Source organism: Arachis hypogaea, chromosome 7 (genome assembly GCF_003086295.3).
Source record: "Arachis hypogaea cultivar Tifrunner chromosome 7, arahy.Tifrunner.gnm2.J5K5, whole genome shotgun sequence".
Taxonomy (NCBI): Eukaryota; Viridiplantae; Streptophyta; class Magnoliopsida; order Fabales; family Fabaceae; genus Arachis; species Arachis hypogaea.
The window spans coordinates 15880693-15901120 of record NC_092042.1 but is presented as its reverse complement, the minus strand read 5'-3'; the positions used below and the strand labels follow the sequence as shown (position 1 = coordinate 15901120).

Below are 20428 nucleotides of genomic sequence, written 5' to 3'. Positions count from 1 at the left end.
TTACTGAAGAAAAGTACGGTGATTTCACTCTAAGAAAATCAATTATATTATAGTTCTGATACCATATTAGAAATGGGAGAGGGAGAAAATCAATTATATTATAGTTCTGATACCATATTAGAAATGGGAGAGGGAGCAATAGAAAAAATATTTGTGAGTACTCAAGTTGTGTAAAATGATACAATATAGAAGACTATTTATAAATGATAGGAGAATCGAAATAATAAAGACGTAATATCTTATAATAAATATTCAGATATGTTGAATAATGTTAATTGATTTTAATTATACTCTAACAATTATATTTAGTTAAATGATATATATAATATTAAATTGTGTAATATTTAAATATCTAGTCAAATTATTTAGTTGATATAATTAAATTATCGTAATGAATTATATTTAATAAATTAAAAAAATAAAATAAAAAATAAAAAATATTCTTAAAAGTATGCTACGCTAATTTTATCTTTAACTGTAAAAATTTGATTTTTATATAATAGAATAGATAAACAAATAGAATGAATAAATATTAAATTCACATTAAAATAAAATTTGTAGAAAACCGATCTATTTCTCCTTTCCATATTTGATGTTACAAAAATTCCATGCTAAGACTCGACGGAAAGCGACTTATGATTTTATTCACATTTTGCTGTGTCTGATGGGTCCCATTTCTTGAGCAATTTGTCTCAGAACAAACTTCTGAATCTTTCCGGTGGAAGTCTTTGGAAGCTCCTCCCTAAACGCAACCGTTTTGGGAACCATATACTTTGGCATGTTCTTCCTGCAATGCTCAATTATCTCCTTCTCCGTCACCGCCTTCCCCTCCTTCACGCTCACGAACGCGCACGGCGTCTCCCCCCAGTACTCGTCCGGCCTCGCCACCACAGCCGCCTCGTTCACCGCCGGGTGCATATAAAGCACCGATTCCACCTCCACGCTGCTCAAGTTCTCGCCGCCGCTAATTATAACGTCCTTTGACCTATCCTTTATCTCCAAGTAACCGTCTTCATGCATCACACCAACATCGCCGGTGTAGAAATAACCATTTTTGAAACATTTTCTTGTTCCTTCGGGATCTTTAAGGTATCCAAGCATCACACAGCTTCCGCGCATAACTACCTCACCCAGCGTTACCCCGTCACGCTTCACGCTCTCTCCCGCGTGTGTCACCACGTCCATTTCCGTCAGTAGGCATGTTCTTACTCCCTGACGAGACTTCAACCTCGCCCTCTCCGCCGCCGGGAAATGGTTCCACTTCCTCTTCCACGCGCACGACACGACCAGTCCTCCAGTCTCGGTCAGGCCGTACCCGTGGCTGACTATGAATCCTAAAGACTCCGTGCGGTGGAGCACCGCCGAGGGAGGCGGCGCTCCGGCGGTGAGGATGTGAACGGGATTCTCCAACGGCTTGTTGTCGGGAGCGTTTGTGAGCATGTTCAGCACCACCGGCGCGCCACACATGTGAGTCACGCGGTGGCGCGTGATGAGGGAGAACACGATCCGCGCGTCGAATTTGCGGACGCAGATATTCGTTCCTCCAACGGCGGCCATTCCCCACGGGAAGCTCCATCCGTTAGCGTGGAACATCGGTAGAGTCCAGAGATAAACCGGTTGTTTCGGAACCGCCCAATCTATCAACGAATCAACAGTCATAACAAAGGTTCCTCTGTGGCAGTGAACTACGCCTTTAGGAGACGACGTCGTTCCGGAGGTGTAGTTAAGTATCATCGGGTCCCACTCGCTGTTAGGATAGAACCATTTAAAATTCGGATCGCCCTTGGAGATTAAACCTTCATACGAGTCTTTGAAATGAACGATTGATGATGGAGTTAGTCGTTCGACCGCATCGTCCGCTATAAAGATGAGGATCGGACGACGGGGATTTTCGGGGAATAAAGAGAGAGCTTCGAGGACAACATCACGTGAAGCTGTGTCCACAAAGACGAGCTTGGACTCCGCGTGACGGAGGATAACAGAGATGGTTCTGGCATCGAGGCGTGTGTTGATGTTGTTGAGGATAGCGCCGGCGAAGGGGACTGCAAAGTGGAGCTCGTACATGGCGGGTATGTTTGGTGCGACGACGGACACCACGTCGCCGCGGCGGATTCCTAGGGAAGAGAGAGCAGAGGCCAGCTGGAGGCAGCGACGGCGAGTGTCGGACCAGGTGAAGGTAACGCCGTCATAGATAACGGAAGGTGTGTCTCCGTAAACAGTTGCTGCTCTGTCCAAGAAACCTAGTGGAGTGAGAGGTGAAGAGTTTGCAGCACTTGGCTTCAGTTGTTCCATTTTTTCAGTTGCTACTCTCTCTCTCTCCTTTTTTTTTTAGTTGTGGTAAAACTGAAAAGGAAGCTGTAGTGAAGTTGCGTGATCACTTGAAAAAGGAAAAGTATGAGGGATGAGGTGTTTCAAGACATTACGGTTCTGATTGGATTGGAGGTGTTTGAAGATAGTATGGCTGTGACTGGATTGGATAAGTATACATAGTAGAGAACCAGCTTTTGGAGCAAGACGACAAATTCTGATTTGGTGAGACCGGGAGAGTAACAAATTTTATATTTTTGTAAAGAAAATTAAGACGTGGAGATCAGAAAAGCAATCTTTAAATTTTTTTTTTTTTTTTGAACTTCAACAATGTAAAGATTTGGTGAGCTGTCATGTTTTGATTAAGATCAGACGCAAATTCTATCTTATTCATCAATCGAAAAATATGCCTTATTGCCTTGACTTAATTTAAGATAAAAATAAGTGTAACTCCTTTTTTTTTAAGATAGAATCACATGGGTAATACAGATATCAATTCGATCCTGGAATCATAACATGTGTCATGTTGAAATAAAATCGTTAATTATATGAATTATAATTTTAAATAGAATAAATAACATATAAAATACAACATATAATTCCTAATCAAATAAAAAATGACAACTATATATTTATATGATTGTTATAATGTCACTTGTTTATTTTTGTAACTCATTATTAATAAATACACTAATTTAAATTAGCATGATTATAGATTTAAAAGGTGTCATTAGTCAAATTCAAATATAAAAAACTAATGTGTAACAATTCGTAAGAAATTAGCAGTTGGGCAACAGTCTCATTTGACCATCTCGAGTAGGAAACTTATCCCAGTTTTTATTTATGGTTCACCTGTCATAAAAAGTAATTTCACATCAGTTTTTACATCATAAATAGTAAATAGGAACTCAAAACATCTCTCTCTTCTCTATTAGGAGGAACTAACTTTAATCCATATTGTGGTCCCACTTAATTAATTAATTAAAATACTTGTAATTAATATAATTAATTTTTTAATAATGTAATTTAAATATTTAAATTTAAAAATAATTCACTATTAAAAGATATTAATATTAAATAAATTCATATATAACAATAATACACAATAAATAATTCGGGGTTACACTAATTTGTAAAATTACTTAATACAAAGAAAAACATAATTAAACTCTATAGTTGACGACAAGCATTGTGAAATTCTCATATGTGTTCAATCAAGTCCTCCTTTAATTGTCTATGCTGCTGCCTATTTCGAAGTTGGGCATTTCTTTGGAGAAATTGATGGTATGGTGCAAAATCTTCCTCTCCCAGCTGAGGTTGTGATAAGCCATTTTCAACATCATCATACTCTAAGCCTTGAGCAAAATTTCCTGCATAACTGTCTCTTTCATCCTCAACAATCATATTATGCAATATAATACAAGCTCTCATTATGTTGGCAAGCTTCTTCTTTTTCCAAAAACGAGCTGGACCATGTATAATTGCAAAGCGTGCTTGCAACACTCCGAATGCTCGTTCCACATCTTTTCTTTGCCCTTCTTGGTATTGTGCAAATAACTTGTGTTTCTCACCTTGTGGCTTTGAGATTGATTTGACAAATGTGGCCCATTCAGGATAAATACCATCTGCTAAATAGTATCCCATTGTATAATTATTACCATTAATAGTATAATTTACCTCCGGAGCACGGTCATTTAGAATATCGTCAAACACTGGAAAACGATCTAACACGTTGATATAATCATTTGAACCAGAAACTCCAAAGAACGCATGCCATATCCAAAGGTCTGAAGATGCTACAACCTCAAGTACTATGGTTGCAACCCCACGATAACCACTCATGTACATACCTTTCCACGCCTTTGGACAATTTTTCCATTGCCAATGCATGCAGTCAATGCTACCCAACATGCCAGGGAAGCCACGACCCTCTGCCATTTGTAGCAGGCGTTGTACGTCATTTGGATTGGATTTTCGCAAGTATTCATCCTGGAACACGGAAATGACACCTTCAACAAATTTTTCCAAGCATTCAATTGTAGTGTTCTCGCCTATGTGCACATAATCATCAACGGAATCAGCTACTACACCATATGCTAACATCCATATCGAAGCGGTACATTTCTAAAGTGGCGACAAGCCTCTTCTTCCAGTTGCATCAACCCTCTGTTGGAAATACGGATAGACGTTTGAGAGAGCGTCTACTATCCGAAGGAACACATCTCTTCTCATTCGAAATCTCCGTCGGAAAATGTCAGCATTATACACCGGTTCATCTGCAAAGTAATCTTGGAAAAGGCGATCATGTCCTGCTTCTCGATCTCTGTTGATCCATCTACGAGTAATTGGGATAGGGCTTCTATCGATATCTTCTTCTTCTGAATCTTCGAGTAAATACTCATCGATCCAATTATCTATCAGTGTGTTATCTTGCCGTCTTCTTTTGCCATACAAAGCCTCATTAAACATATCATCAAAATTTCTAGCCATATGGAGAAATGTAATTTTTAGTTCTCTGTCGAGGTGAGAAACAAGAGTTGAAGTGGAGTTGTGGAGTCATTGATAGTTGATATTTATAAGTAGAGAAACTAGTTTTGTAACGGCTAGTTTTGCAACGGCTACTTTTGCAATGGCTAGTTTTGCAACGGCTAATTTTCCTTAACGGCTACTTAACGGCTAGTTTTGCAACGGCTACTTAACGGCTAGTTTTGCAACGGTCACTTTCATGAACAATAACGGCACAATAATATTAACTAATTTAAAAACTCACATCAGAAATAAATAAAACAAACCACATCACATACCAGTAATACGCAATAAATAAATAAGAACATACTACATAACACTACGAATACAAGGAACCATTAAGTAAACCACTTGGCCATTATTTTCTCACATGCAATCTCATGAAGAGCTCGTCGTTTCTCACTCATTGTAGACGTGTCAGCATTAAGTATTTGCATATCCATTTCCCTTTCTTTTGCTTTTATCTCCATTTCTTTAATATACCTCTGAGTTTGTAATTCTTGTTCTTTCATTGCCGCTTGAATTTGTAACTCCTTCTCTTTGATTGCTATCATCTTTGCTCTATGTTCCTTCTCCTCTTCTCTTTCTTTTTCCCTTTCCATTAGTTCTTTTTCTCTAACATTCTTAATATCTTCTATGAGAGATAATTTTTTGACAACCAATGATTTTCTTTCGCTAAAATCTTCAGACATTTGTGCTTTTTCCTTGCCTCTTCGCTTGCTCTTCTTTGATCCTTGTGGGTGAACGGGAGAGTCCACACCGGGTTCGTCAGCCAACGGTGTTTCTGGGTTTGATGAAGATGAGTATGCTCCATTTGCACTAACCTTGGTTCTCTTTGAGCCGCCACTCTGTGTAGGTAGTTGGCTTCTCCATTTTTGCTCCAACCGAAGCATGTTCCAATGCCTCTCAAAAGTGAACTTTTGACCATAATTTGTGGAATAAAGTTTATAAGCCAACTCCTTTATATCATCAGCGTTCAAACTACTCCTTATGTTTCGACTAGCTTGATCGTAGCAACCAGCAAATTGTGCAACAGCCTTGTTGATCTTATACCATCGTTTCTTACATGCAACTACCCCCTTTGTCATGTCGGTGCAAAATTCTACACAGTAGCTATGAATTCGACTCCAAAATGTTTCCCCCTTTTGATCGGTATCAACTTAGGGTCAGTTGAAGCATTTAACCATCCACTGATCAGCATCTCATCCTCTTTCCAATGCCAGTGTTGAATACTATCTTCCCTTCGATCTTCAATATCATCATCATTAAGGTCGATAGCATCTAATCCACGAGGGTTGGCAAAATCTGAATATTGCGAATTTGGACTAGATTGTATAGGAGTCTGAGAGGATGGGTTAGAAGAGCCACCAACACTAGATGAGTTATGTCTTGATGCACTGAATTGAGTTGGAAACGGCAAAGAAGTTGGAGTAACATTTCCGATAGAGGTGTTAAATATGGACGAAAATGGAAAATGGGGTGTTTGTGAATTTTGATTTTGCGGTTGGAATATAGGAAACTGATTATTATAAGGAGTTTGAAAATTGAAATTAGAAATATTTTGTGGATTTGGATTTTAAAATGAATTTGGTAGTGTGAAGTTTTGATTTGGAACTTGAGAGTTTGAGGTTTGAGATTGTTGGGTATTTGGAATTTGAGAAAAGTTTTGTAAGTAATTGAAGAAAGAGTTGAGTTGGTTTGGATCCATTTTTTCGAACAAAAAATAATAGTAGCAGAACTTTGATTTCGTAAATTTGGAAGAAGATAAAGAAGAGTAGTAGATAGTGTGAGAATAGAAGTGTATCTAAGTGGTATATATAGAGTAACAAAATATTAATTTATTAACAATAACGGTAACATAATAACGGCTAGTTTTTAACGGCTATTTTTACAACAGCTAGTTTTGCAACGGCTAAATTAATATAATAATATAAATATAAATAATATTTAATATTAATTATGATATAAATAATTAATATAAATTATTAATTAAATAAAAATTTAATTATTTAATTTATTTTATTATTATAATTATTAATAAATTAATTATAATTTAATTACTTAATTAATTATTAATTAATTACTTAATATAAATTATTAATTAAATAAGAATATTAATATTTAATTTAATTAGTCATTATAATTATTATTAAATTAATTATCATTTAATTATATAATATAATTATTTAATTAATTAATATAATTATTTAATTAATTAATATTTTATATAATTATTTATTTTTTATTTTACTTGTCACTTGTCAATTATATATTGGTTAATGGGAGTCCCCATTTAGAGGGACTCCCTCTTCTCTCTCTCTTCTTGAAAAAAATGAAGGAACTCACTTTAGTTCCCTCCAACGATCCAATTCCTTTTTTTCTCTGACTAAATAGTAACTAAGCTTCTCCATTGGAGATGCTCTTAGAGATTCGTGGCAGACGTGGAAGCACTCTGTAAACACGCGGGGGCGTGTTACGTGGGAGATGCCAACCAATTTTTATAGAACTGATGATTTTGGGTTTATTAAGCATCGAATTCTTGATCTTTTGGATTTAGAATTTTAATATCATGTTATGATACCATTCATCTCAAAAGTTTTAACTGATGAAAAAAGGTCACACTAATGATTATATTTCTAATACTTCTTAAACTTTCATTATACATATTGTACAAATATTTCATTGGTTCCTTATATTTTCTCTAAAAAAAATAATATATAATTATACGAGATTCAAAGAATATATTACCAATTATTTGAATTATCCAATTTATGTAAGTTAATAAATTTTATCTTTTTTTATAATTAATTTTTTAATTTTAATTGATATTAATTTTTTTTATGTTAGCATCATACGATGATATAGTATCGTTATTTTAGTATTATTATTTTTGCTTGTATTTAATATTACTATGTTATTTAAATTTATAATTATTAAATTTAATAATAATATAAATATAAATATAAATATTAAAGTATTATTGGATAATATTTTTATTATTTTAGTATATTATTATTTTATTTTATATTTGTAATTAATAAACAAAGAAATAATATATATGATCATATAAATTTTATTTTCTGTAGATTTAATAAATAATTTAAATATTAATAAATAAATAAATGTTATTATTTTTTGAATTTCTGTTCTTATATTTTAATTTTCTGTTGTCACAATATATTTTTATTTAATTTGTATTTAGTTAACTTGATGAATATTAATGAATTTTTGTTTATTTACGAAAATAAGTCAATAATATCAATGTCAAAAAAAATTTTCTTCGGTTATTTGTTATAATAATTATCAAGGATAGTAATATTATTATATTTTATTTTATTTTTTATTTATGACCATATTTATATTATTTAAACTAGTGAGTAAATAGTATAATATAATATTTTTTAGTTTTTTATTTATATAAAGTAGTGTAGTTAATAAATAATTATTTGTTATAATCTTTATTAATTTAAACTTATATGTATATTTAATGGATAAATATATTTTTGTTGTACTAGCCTAATAGAAATTTTATGGTCCAAACTTAATCCATCAGAGATGTGAAATTCGATCGTAGAAGACGCCTTACAAGCACTGGGATTCTACCACATCTTGAGAATTAGGGTGATCACAAGATTTTACCCTTTACTATTTGTTCTCGTGAAAAAATGGAGGCCAGAGACTCACATCTTTGTATTGCTAGTGGGTGAGGTTATTGTTACATTAGAGGACTTGGCTCATATATTTGGCTTACCGATTGATAGAGAGGTTGTGAGTGAATAGACAGATAACAGTCATGACTTCTTTCAGAGACAAAGCATCGCGATTTTCGGCTGCGAACCTGTTGTCAATAGTTCCTCCAAATCTTATATAAAGCTGGCATGAATTTGCCGTATCATAGACGCAAAACCGTTGGACACTTTGAACTCTATTCAGAAATACGTCAGATGCTAGATTTTTTGTTTGTTGGGTTCGACTCTATTTATGGATAAGTCAATGACATATGTCCACGCGAAGTATCTACCGTTGTTCCGCATTTTCACCGGATCCACAGTTACAGTTGGGGGCAGCATACCTTGCGCATCTTTACAGGACACTGTGCCGTGCATCATGGAATGATACTAACGAGATGGATGGCCCACTTAATCTTTTGTTTGTTTGGGCATGGGAGCGAATGCTGTGTATTGCGCCCATTACGAGACAATACCTTCCAGTGGCTAACATACCAGTTGCTTGGACAGTTCTTATTTTAGTTGTGTATTTTATTGACGATGCATACTTGATCGACGGCACATTTTTAAATTTTTGCAATGTTACGTGTTGTAGGTGGAGTCATTCTGCATGAATCACAGCGTGGTTATCGAAGATCACAGTGATATTTAGGCAAGAAATAGACTACATAGACGAGGTTAATATTTTTGCTTTGTGAGTGTTAATATTCAACATTAATATTAGGTTTATAATTTTCTAATAATATGTTGCAGTTTGTCTAGCGGTCATACGAAGGATTAATCATATCCGACGAGTTACATGGACACCTTGAGGTGTGTGACACCGTTGCTCCATTATTATCATTCGAGTATGTCAAATGGCCCCCTGCGAACCGAGTTAATGTAACTTTTAATTAATCTTTTGTAAGGTGATTGTTTCAAATTTGAAATTATCATCTCAAAAACTGTTAGCTATAATAACTGACAAAAGTTAACATCAAACTTAATAATAAAAACACAACGATCCACACATACATTAACTGATAAAATTAACTTAAAAATACAAATACGGTGAACCTCAAAAACATTAATTGATAAAATTAACCTAAACATACAAACACAACAACCAACAAAGGTCTAGGGACCACCATCATTACCAACTCCACTCGGTTCAACATGCTGAGGACATCGACTCTGACTACGATCCTTTTTACCACAAAGACGGCATATCTGAGAACTACGCATTTCTCGTGAATCCATTTTATTCAGGTATCAAGTCAATTTGGAACGATCTTTTGACGTTCACCGCAAGGCGAGATTAGCGACCGGTGTCGGTCCCGAATAAGTAAGTCATGTCTCTAGTTTGCCTAATGGTACGGACTCAAATCTGTAAACCTTACGAATTTCTGTGATCTTGTAAACATCATTCGCATACAACTGTTAATCAAGATGTTGGTTAGCATATCAAGTAATAACATGGCGACATAATCGTTCCACTTGAAAGTGCCCACAGTCATACGTCCGTAGCGCAAGATCAACTGCCAACATCTTTCTATTAGGTATTTCACGCACATTAAACACCTCGTTTCGTTTATCAAACCAGTGCACAACTATATTTTCAGCACGTTAGATATTTGTTTCTATTCGCTATTGTGCAAATGCAGAGTAAGTAAATCCAGCACGCTTGCGATTATGAGCCTCAGCACTCTTCTACGTAAATTGCTTGTTTAATTGATAATATATTACTCAGACGAGCGTTAACACAGGGAGATTTTGAGCACCTTTTAGCATTGAATTAATGTACTCGATAAGGTTCGTCGTCATATGATCCCATTGATATCTCTCGTCAAATAAATTATACTTTTATTTTCTTCAACGTATATTTCATATATATATGATCTTTGATTTTAACCGTTGAATTCTTTTCAACGTCGATCATTTGTGTCAAATTTTTTATACAACAACAGTAAATTAAATTTGTGACTAAATTAAAATTAACATCTAAAAATGAAATTATTTTATTTTACGTATCTATACATCTATCCATATTGTTAATATGAATACCATTAACCATCCGCAGAATAGTTATAATAGAAAACTGAATCAAATATCTTGAACTATAAAAGATGTTTTAAATGCAAAATTTAACTTATATATTATGGTTGTTGATAATATATACACACATGACTTCCCGGTTCGGCAAGGTCCTAGTGAAATGTTAGGAATTAAAGTCTCTTTTAGATCTTCTATCCTTTTATTAGATTTTTTATAATTTTTTTTATTATGTTGCTATATAACTCAGTAGGAAAGTTAATTGGAAGTTCCTCATTCTTTTATTTTTTGTCCTACATAAATTTTTTGTATTCTTTAAATTATGAAATAAATACGACTTGACTTTGGAAAAAAAAAGGGTCCTAGTCCACATTAATTAATCAATTAATGTATGTAAAGGATGTTTCTGCTGAAAGTCCGGAGAATTTGTTAACACTTAACAAACATTACAAGAAATATTTAATTGTGAATGAGGTTGTTATTATCAGTTATGTACTTAAGTTTGACTTTGATTTCATCCAGGTGGGGAATTAAAAATCTTACGTGAAATAGACCTTGGTTAGGTTTTTTTTTTTTTTTTGTGACTAGTTTATATTATCTTAAAAGCTTGCTTGTTTGAAGAAGATATGCTTGAATTCTTTGCAGAGCCTTTAAATTTAGTAATAAGCCAGACTAACTGTGTCTAACTGTATATAAAATTATAAATACATTATTTATTATGATTTAATTTATGTACGTTTTTGTGTATCGGGTACGACTTTGTTTTATTCAGCTATGTTTGACTTTTAAGATTTTGACTGAAAAATTAAAATTGGATATTGTGTTTAATAATTAAATATTATAAAATATAAAATTTCAATTTTTTAATATTTTTTAAAATATTTTATTTAATTTTTTAAATTTTAAATTTTATATTTATTTTAAACTAAATATGATATTAAGATATAATTCTGTCTAATATATTTTATACCAAATATAATATAAAAATTTAATTCAATTTTTATTTTTAATTTATGTCTTCTCTCTAAATGTAGCCTTCGAGAATTAAGCTCTTGTTCATGATCATGAAAACCCAAAATGAGCAGGACCGTGGAAAGATGTTATCAGTGTAACTCGTGAAAGTCTGATTTTGCTGCTTTTTTTTTTTTTTTTTTTGCTTTTTTAGTGAACTTTTTTAATTCATAATTCAACCCATGAAAAGTGAAAAAAATAGAAGGAATGATTCACAAATTAAACTAAAGCAGTAGAACAATCCATTTATCTTACACAGCAGTGGATTTGGTCTAGTCCGTTAATATTTAACTTGTTGCAATCGAAGTTAGTCCATGGATCCATTACTAAGTGGTAAATAATGAATATGTTTGGAGTTACTATAAATATTAATTTCAATTGATTAGAGCATTTTTATATGAGAAAGTCTAGGGCTAGCAATTTTGTTAAAATTTGGCCAACACTTAACCATCAAAAATAAAATGAGTAATCCTACATCATTGGATGTAATCTCCCACCGTTAAACACACTTATGATGGCTAATTGATGGCTATATATTATAATTTCTGCTGCCCCCTAACACTCCTCTTTTTATATTTATGCGCACCTTGCAAAAAATGTGAATATTTAAAAATTTCATATAATGTAGGCATATATTTTAATTTCATATAAATTAAATTAAATTCAATTAGTTTTAATATTTAAAGTAGTATTTTTATGTTTAATTAATGTCTTGAATTAGAATATTTACATACAATACTTTTTGAAGGTTGTGGTAGGCTTAGAGAAGGGGGTTGAATCTATGCCTTCCTTTTCGTTGCAGTTATTACCCTTTTAAACAAACTTTCAATTCAGGTTCTGTCTGAACACATCAGCGGAAATTTATGAGACAATTTATTTTTATCTCATGAATATCAAAAAACAGAACTCAGCAGAGAAGAGAAAAGCTAACACCAGCATGTATCCTGGTTCGGTTGCCTTGTGCTATGCAACCTACATCCAGTCTCCTCCACAACTATGGAAGAATTTCACTATAGTTAACAGTATTACATACACCAATTTCACACTCAAGTTCTAACCTAACTTGACATTGGCTATGCTAACTCCTAACTATTTACTCTTAGTGCTAACCCAACTAAGAAAGGGATACCAAACAGGTACAAGATACAAGACACTTAACCAACCTAAAGAAATCAGAAAATAACTCTAGGCTTTTCTCTCAAGTGTATCACTCAGCCTTTTTTCACTCATGGCTTTTACTTGAGCTTTCTCACAATGCATTTTCTCACAAGAAATTACAGAAAGATAAACTTAGAAAAGTACATTACAATCAACAAAAACATAAAGGAGATTGACTTTATCAGCAGCCTCTTTGCTATGTGCAAAACCAGATTTGCAAACCTCAGATGTAGTTCTTCAGTATTGGCCGAATGCTTCTTTGAAAGAAAGCATTATCCAAGTAGAGGAACTTCTTAACAGCACATTGTTCTTACTCTCTGGTTTTCTCTCCTTAGTTCTGAATGAGTAAGAAGTCTTCTTTTATTCTCCTTGCATGTTGCTGGGATCTTCTCCCAAGGTCAACACCTTGAACCTTGAGCTTCACCAACCACAGATTTACTTTTTCTCAATAATCCTCAGAATAGAAACTCTCCTTCTGACTTCCTCATCTTGGCCAAAAGCCATAAATCAGCAACCATAGAAATCTTCCAATGGTCAACATGATCTGAACCCTTGAAAACCAACTTGGTCCCCAAGACATGTTTGAGACCGTAGATACACAGCAGATTAGGTCAGAAAATATCTTTCTCTTGTGTGCCATTTTCGGTCTTGCAGAGTGTTGGGAGGTAGAAAAGAAGATATGGAGCACGCAAACAGAAATGGATTACTTTTACCAAAAACTGGATTTGGCTTGAACTTGTTGATTTGACCTAAGCCTTTCTTGCCTGACCTTCTCTTTCTTTCCTCTTCTTTGAATAGCTTAGGAGCTAAGCACTTTCTCTTGCTTCTGTGATTTGACATGATCAGAGAAAAAGTAACGTTGAGTTTGTGAAAGCAAATGAGAGGAAAAAAACTTGCTGAACTCAATTCGGGCTTGGGTATGAATATGATTTGCTTGGCCCGTTTTGGTTTCTTTGACTTTGTTTCTTTTGGGCTTCTGTTTTTGTTTTTCAGCCCACCAGCTTGGTTATTTTATTTTCTCATTCCATTTGGGCTGTAATTCAAATTTTGGCCTGCAACAATTTATAAATAATTAGTAACATGCAATTATAATTAATTAATACTAATTATTTATTTTGTCCAAAAATAATGTTTGTCATCACTTAATTTATTTAGTTAATTTCTTAACTCAACAATCTCCCCCTTGATGACAAACATAATTTAAGCAATAATCAAAAGGAAATGAATTTGAGTAAGGTTTAGAAACTCCCTTTGATTTTTGTCATTTGCTCTTATGTTGCTCCCCCTTTCTTTTTCAATATTAGCTCCTCCTGGATTTATGCTTTCTCTTTGTTCCTGTTTTCCATAGTACTCAAAGAGAATGCTATAGAGAGCTATGCACAATAATTTTGTCTAAGGGATATCATACAAGCAACATCACATTATTAGCCCAACATCCAGGTAATATTAGTAGCTAAAAGATTCAACATGTGATCTTAAAATTAAAGCAACAGTCAGACAAAAATCCCAAAAGAAATACTAGTAACAGTCAGACAAAAATCCCAAAAGAACTACTAGTAGCTTTTACTCCCCCTTTTGTCATCAAGGGAGGATAATAAGCACTTTCAATATAGGTAATGCCTTGTATCCTGCAGAAAAGAGTTAGATCACAGTTCAAAAAACTAACTAAACAACCAAAAGTGCAGCAGTATCTAGAGTTATTACAGTAATCCGAGACAACAAAAGTAGTCCAAACAGTAGCAAAATAAAACAGAGTTCATGAGATAAAATGAGTGCAGCTATAGCAGTTTTTATGAGACAAATCCTAGGCATCAGAACCATTCCCCTCAGAAGCATCTTCCTTTTCAACTTCAGTGGCAATGTCTTCATCATTTTGAAGGTTATCAATGAATGTCATGAGCACAGCCACCCTATCTCTTGATTTCTTCAGGAAGTTCTCATGCTTGCTAGCTAGCTTCCTTTGTTCCTTGCTCATGGCAATCATGTGATTTGATTGGGAAACAAACTCTTGAGCGACATCCTTGACCACGTTCAGTAGAGCTGATTTCTTCCCAGTAGAAATGGAAGTAACCTCAGTGGAAGGAGGAGGAGAGTCATTTGGGATGTACTCTTCATCATCATCATCTAGAACCACTCTCTCAGATCGAGTTGGTCCTTTTTGCTATTTCACTGAACCACCCCCTTTTAGGTATGAATGTTTATTTTCATAATCCTCATTTGACAGGTCAACACCACAAGTCTCAAATATGCAAGTCAAAAACATGTCATAAGGTAGTGCTTTATCTTTCACACTTCTAACAGAATCAAACATGTATCTAGCCATCAAATAGGCAAAAGAGATTTCTGTTTTAGTGATTAGGGCATACAAAACAAGTGTGTCTGTGTAAAAAACCCTTTGATATGAACTGCTTTGTGAAATTAAGATGTGATTGACAATACGATGCAACTGAGCACGTTCATATCCTAGGGCTTTGTGAGTGGGTGTGATGCCATCAATTAAGGAAACATGTTCACAAATGTGAGCCAGAGCATCATGGTAAGAGATATCAACACCTTCATCCCACTTCACAGATGTATAAGCACACGGCCCAATATTAGTGTACTTTAAGGATTCACTGATAGTTTCATTATTCAAGATAATGTCTCTGCCCTTAACATAAGAATGCACACTTCCTTCATGATAAGTCATGTTTGCATAAAATTCTTTGACTAACTGAGGATATACAGGTTTTTTGATTTTGAAAAAGTGATTCCAGTCTAAAAATTCCAAACTTTCAACAAAAGGAAAACCTTTCTTTTTCAAATCTGGTAAATCAGCAAGAAAAGACATAGAGTACGATACTGAATAACTCCCTCATAAAAATCATGGTTCATGGCAAATTTGAAACGATGGGGTTATAGTCTGAGTGCGATATCATGAAGTGTGATTTGTGAGCAAAAGGATCAATGTCTGCTTCTCTAACAGATTTGAGAGGGCGATGAGGGTTACCTCTTTGTGAGCGCACTGGAACCGACCTGGATTTGGGTTGTGTTGGTTTGGGAATGGGGCCGGATGTTTGCCTTTGGATGAGCTAGGCTTTGCAGAACCAGGTTTTGAGGAGCTTGGCTTGGAAGTTGTGGCCTTCGGTGGTGGTGTCGGCTTGGCAGGGGCAGGGTACCTTGGTGTAGTCTTGGTTCGTGCCATGGGAGTAGTGCGAGGAGGAGAGGTAGGAGGAGAGGGTGAAGGAGTAAAAGTGGTGTCTTGAGAACGAGTTGATGGTCTAGGATATCCTGGAAGTTTATGGATTTTCTCATGCGGTGCTCTTTTAGCAATAACTTTCTTCCCCATTTTGGTTAGATTGAGGCTTTTGATGGAAGAGAGACAGTGGAGTGAAAGGGAAGAAACCGAAGGGTTTGAGGAGAAGTTATGGAGGGAAGAGAGGGAGTGTTGGTAACCGTACCCAAAAGTGGATTTCTAAAACCATGAAATTGCATCACCTTTTGAAATGACATGAAAAGACCTGACCTCATAAAATAAAGATTTGATTTGATTTGAAAGTAAAAGAGGAAATGAATTTTAAATTTTGAAAAACCAAAAAATTAAACTGAAAAATCTTTTTGGATTATAAACATTAAATGAAAAATTATTTTCAAAAAAATACACATCCCATCAACCAAAAAAATGTAACATTCATATATGGGCCCAAAGATAGTTGGATTTAAGAAAACACATTGGACCACTCTAGATCTGATTTTGAGGTTGGCCCAGATTATCTTTCATTTGAAACAAGTCCAGAACACTCTGAATTGAAGAGAACGTTCATCACCTGCCCAGAATTGTCTCATACTTGTTTATGAGACAAAAAGCTCCAGCAACTACATCAGCATTTTTCAAATAAGGAATCATAACTCAAAATTCCTAGACAAGTCCTAAGCATGCAGAATTTATCCTCAGCTAATGGTTTTGTGAAAATATCTGCTAATTGCTCCTCAGATTTAACAAATTGAATACTAATATCCCCCTTTTGGACATGTTCTCTTATTGAGTGAAATTTCACTTCAATATGCTTAGCTTAGAGTGCAAAACTGGATTTTTAGAAATATTGATGGCACTCATATTATCACACAATAAGGGAATATTTTCAGTATTTAATTTGTAATCAGCAAGCTGTGTTTTTAACCATAAAAGCTGAGAACAACAAGAAGAAGTAGCTATATACTCAGCCTCTGCAGTGGATAAGGCCACTGTTGGTTGCTTCTTACTTGACCAAACATTTAAGGACTTCCCAAGAAAACAACATAGGCCTGAAGTGCTCCTTCTATCAACTCTATCACCAGCAAAATCTGCATCACAATAACCAACTACAGAAAAATCATCAATCTTAGGATACCAAAGACCAAGATTGGATGTTCCATGAACATATCTAATGATCCTTTTAACTGCTGAAAGATGTGACTCTTTAGGTTTGGATTGGAACCTAGAACACAATCCAACACTTTGCACAATATCGGGTCTAGAGGATGTTAAGTACATAAGAGAACCAATCATTCCTCTATACCTAGTCTCATCTACATCTTTCTCAGTTTCTCCTTTATCTAATTTAGAATTAGGGTGCATGGGAGTTCCCATGGGTTTGGCATTTTCCATACCAAATTTCTTAACTAATTCCTTGGCATACTTCTCTTGATGAATGAATATACCATTTTCAGTTTGTTTAATTTGTAGCCCAAGAAAGAAATTAAGTTCACCCATCATACTCATGTCAAATTCACTTGTCATAAGTTTTCCAAATTCAGAACAAAGGGATTCATTTGCTGATCCAAAAATAATGTCATCAACATATATTTAGACTAGAATAAAAGAATCATTAGAATTCTTGATAAATAGAGTTGTGTCGGTGGTGCCTCTTTGAAAACCATTTTTCAAAAGAAAGGAGCTAAGTCTCTCATACCAAGTTCTAGGAGCTTGTCTTAAACCATAGATAGCTTTAGATAATTTGAAAACATAGTCAAAATGCTCTTTATTTTCAAAACCAGGGGGCTGCTCCACATATACTTCTCTATCTATCACTCCATTTAAAAATGCACATTTCACATCCATTTGATATAATTTAAAACCACAATGTGCAGCATAAGCTAAGAGAAGTCTTATGGCTTCCATTCGGGCAACTGGGGCAAAGGATTCATCAAAGTCTATTCCTTCTTCTTGGTCATATCCTTGTGCCACTAGCCTTGCCTTGTTTCTTGCGATGCTACCATCTTCTCCCAACTTGTTCCGAAAAATTCACTTGGTGCCGGTTACTTTCTTTCCACTTGGCCTTGGAACCAAAGTCCATACTTGGTTCTTTTCAAACTCAAGAAGCTCATCCTCCATAGCTTTAACCCACGAAAGGTCACTGAGTGCTTCCTTGACATTTTGAGACTCAATTTGTGAAAGAAGGGCAATGTTTGATCCTTCATTTGCCTTTCTAGTGGAAGACCTTGTTTGCACTCCATGAGAGACGTCCCCAATGACAAATTCCTCAGGATAATTCTTCAAGAATCTCCATTCACGAGGTCTGGTGGACTTGGATGTGGATTGAGATACCAGGAAATTCTGGGTGCTGCTGGCTTCAGGATTTTCTTCAGATTCATGAGACAAAATGGAATTGTCTCTCGAATTTTCAGCTGTTGCAGTTTCTGGTTCATTTTGACCAGAATGTCCTTTCTCTTTATTTTGCACAGTTTCAACTTCCTTTTGAGCTTGATTTCTTGCATCACAATCTTCCAAAATACTTTGTACCAAGTTAGTATCACAGAATGTAACATGTATGGACTCCTCAATAATTTTAGCATCTTGATGATAAACCCTATATGCTTTACTACCTGTGGAATATCCTACAAACAAACGCTCATAAGCCTTTGGATCAAATTTTCCCAGATTTTCTTTGTTATTTAAAATAAAACATTTGCATCCAAAGATGTGTAAGTAGTCTAAGTTTGGTGGGTACCCTTTCCAAAGTTCATAAGGGGTTTTCTTCAAAAATTTCCTTATGATTGTTCTATTTAAAATGTGGCAAGCCGTGTTGACCGCTTCAGCCTAAAGGAATTTTGGAACATTGCTCTCACAAAGCATAGCTCTTGTCATCTCTTGTATGCTTCTATTTCTCCTTTCCACCCCACCATTTTTTTGTGGTGTCATTGGATAAGAGAAGTTGTGAGATATTCCAAATTCCTCACAAAAGGATTCAAACAAATTATTTTAAAATTCAGTTCCATGATCACTTCTTATAGAAGAGATTTTCAAATCCTTTTCATTTTGAATTTTCTTGCAAAAAAGTTCAAACACCGAAAAGGCTTCATTTTTGTGTGCAACAAATAAAACCCAACCAAACCTAGTATAGTCATCCACAATCACTAAACCATAATGTTTACCACCTAGGCTTTGAGTTCTTGTTGGACCAAATAAATCAATGTGTCGCAACTCAAGTGGTCTTTTAGTAGATATGTCTTCCTTTGGTTTAAAAGAACTTTTTGTTTGTTTTCCCATTTAGCAAGCATCACAAGTGATATCTTTGTCAAACTTTATCAAAGGAAGACCTCTTACTAATTCTTTCTTTACAAGTTTGTTTATTTGAAACATACTTGCATGACCCAATCTCTTGTTCCATAACCACTTTTCAGATTCTTTTGAGTGAAGACAAGCTACATTTTGATCCTTTAGTTCATCAAGAGTAAGTCCATACATATTATTGAAACGCTTGGTAACAAACATCACTTCTTTTGTCTTTTCATTAACAACACAGCATTCAAACATTTTGAAAACAACTAAAAATCCTAAATCACACAGCTGACTTATACTCAAAAGATTGTGCTTTAAGCCACATACCAAAAGTGCATCATCAATGAAAGTAGATTGCTCATTATCTACTTTTCCAACAGCAATGATTTTACCTTTACCATCATCTCCAAAGGTCACAAAACCTCCATCATACTTGTTTAGTTTGATGAAGTAGGTTGACCTTCCATTCATGTGCCTTGAACATCCACTATCCATGTACCACATGTCCTTTTTGTTCTTGGATGCTAGGCAAATCTGCATGATGAGTTTCAAGTAGTCTTAGGTATCCAAATTAATTTGGATCCTCTGAAGTTAATCCATCTTGGTTGCCCAAGTGCATTGAAATCACAAACAACATTATAGACTTTGTTTCCTACGACTCTCTTTTCAATGAAGCATTGTGCATATGAGTGACCAAATTTCTTGCAAGTAACACAATGATTTTCTGATGTGTGCCGCTGAAATTGAGGTGAGTTATATTGCTTGAAATGATTAAATGGTTGGAATTTTCTGATTTTTGGAGGAGATGCATTTCTTTTGACAAACTGATTTTTGTTATAATTATTCCTCTTTGCAAAAAAGTTTTCACCAGAATTTTTTTAAACATTTTTACCTTTCGAAAATGAGGTTTTGTTGTAAAATAGTGGTTTCTTGAAAGCATCCTCATTTTTCGAAATGTAACCCAAACCTGGCTGGTTTGAACTCAGACCAGTTCTTGGTGAAGGCTCAGTTTCACTTGTGTTTGCTTCATAAAATTTTTCTTCACAAGTTGAAACATATCCGATACCTGATTTGCTTGGTATAGATTTGGTATTTGATGAAGAAGCCACAAATTTTATAGAGGAAGTATTAAAAACTGCATCTTCCT

The 20428-nt window shown here is 34.6% G+C and overlaps 1 protein-coding gene across 1 annotated transcript; it reads right to left on the bottom strand.

Annotated features, from left to right (window-relative positions):
• Nucleotides 1–554: 554 nt before the first annotated feature.
• Nucleotides 555–2813, bottom strand: LOC112702623 (2-methylpropanoate--CoA ligase CCL4). The gene has a single exon (XM_025753752.3). It carries the CDS (start codon nt 2290–2292, stop codon nt 646–648), a length of 1647 nt encoding a protein of 548 aa, XP_025609537.1. The 5' UTR covers nt 2293–2813; the 3' UTR covers nt 555–645.
• Nucleotides 2814–20428: the final 17615 nt, after the last annotated feature.

Bases quoted from the DNA above. Each gene is read 5' to 3' on its own strand.
- LOC112702623 (XM_025753752.3), bottom strand. From the start codon at position 2,292: ATGGAACAACTGAAGCCAAGTGCTGCAAACTCTTCACCTCTCACTCCA.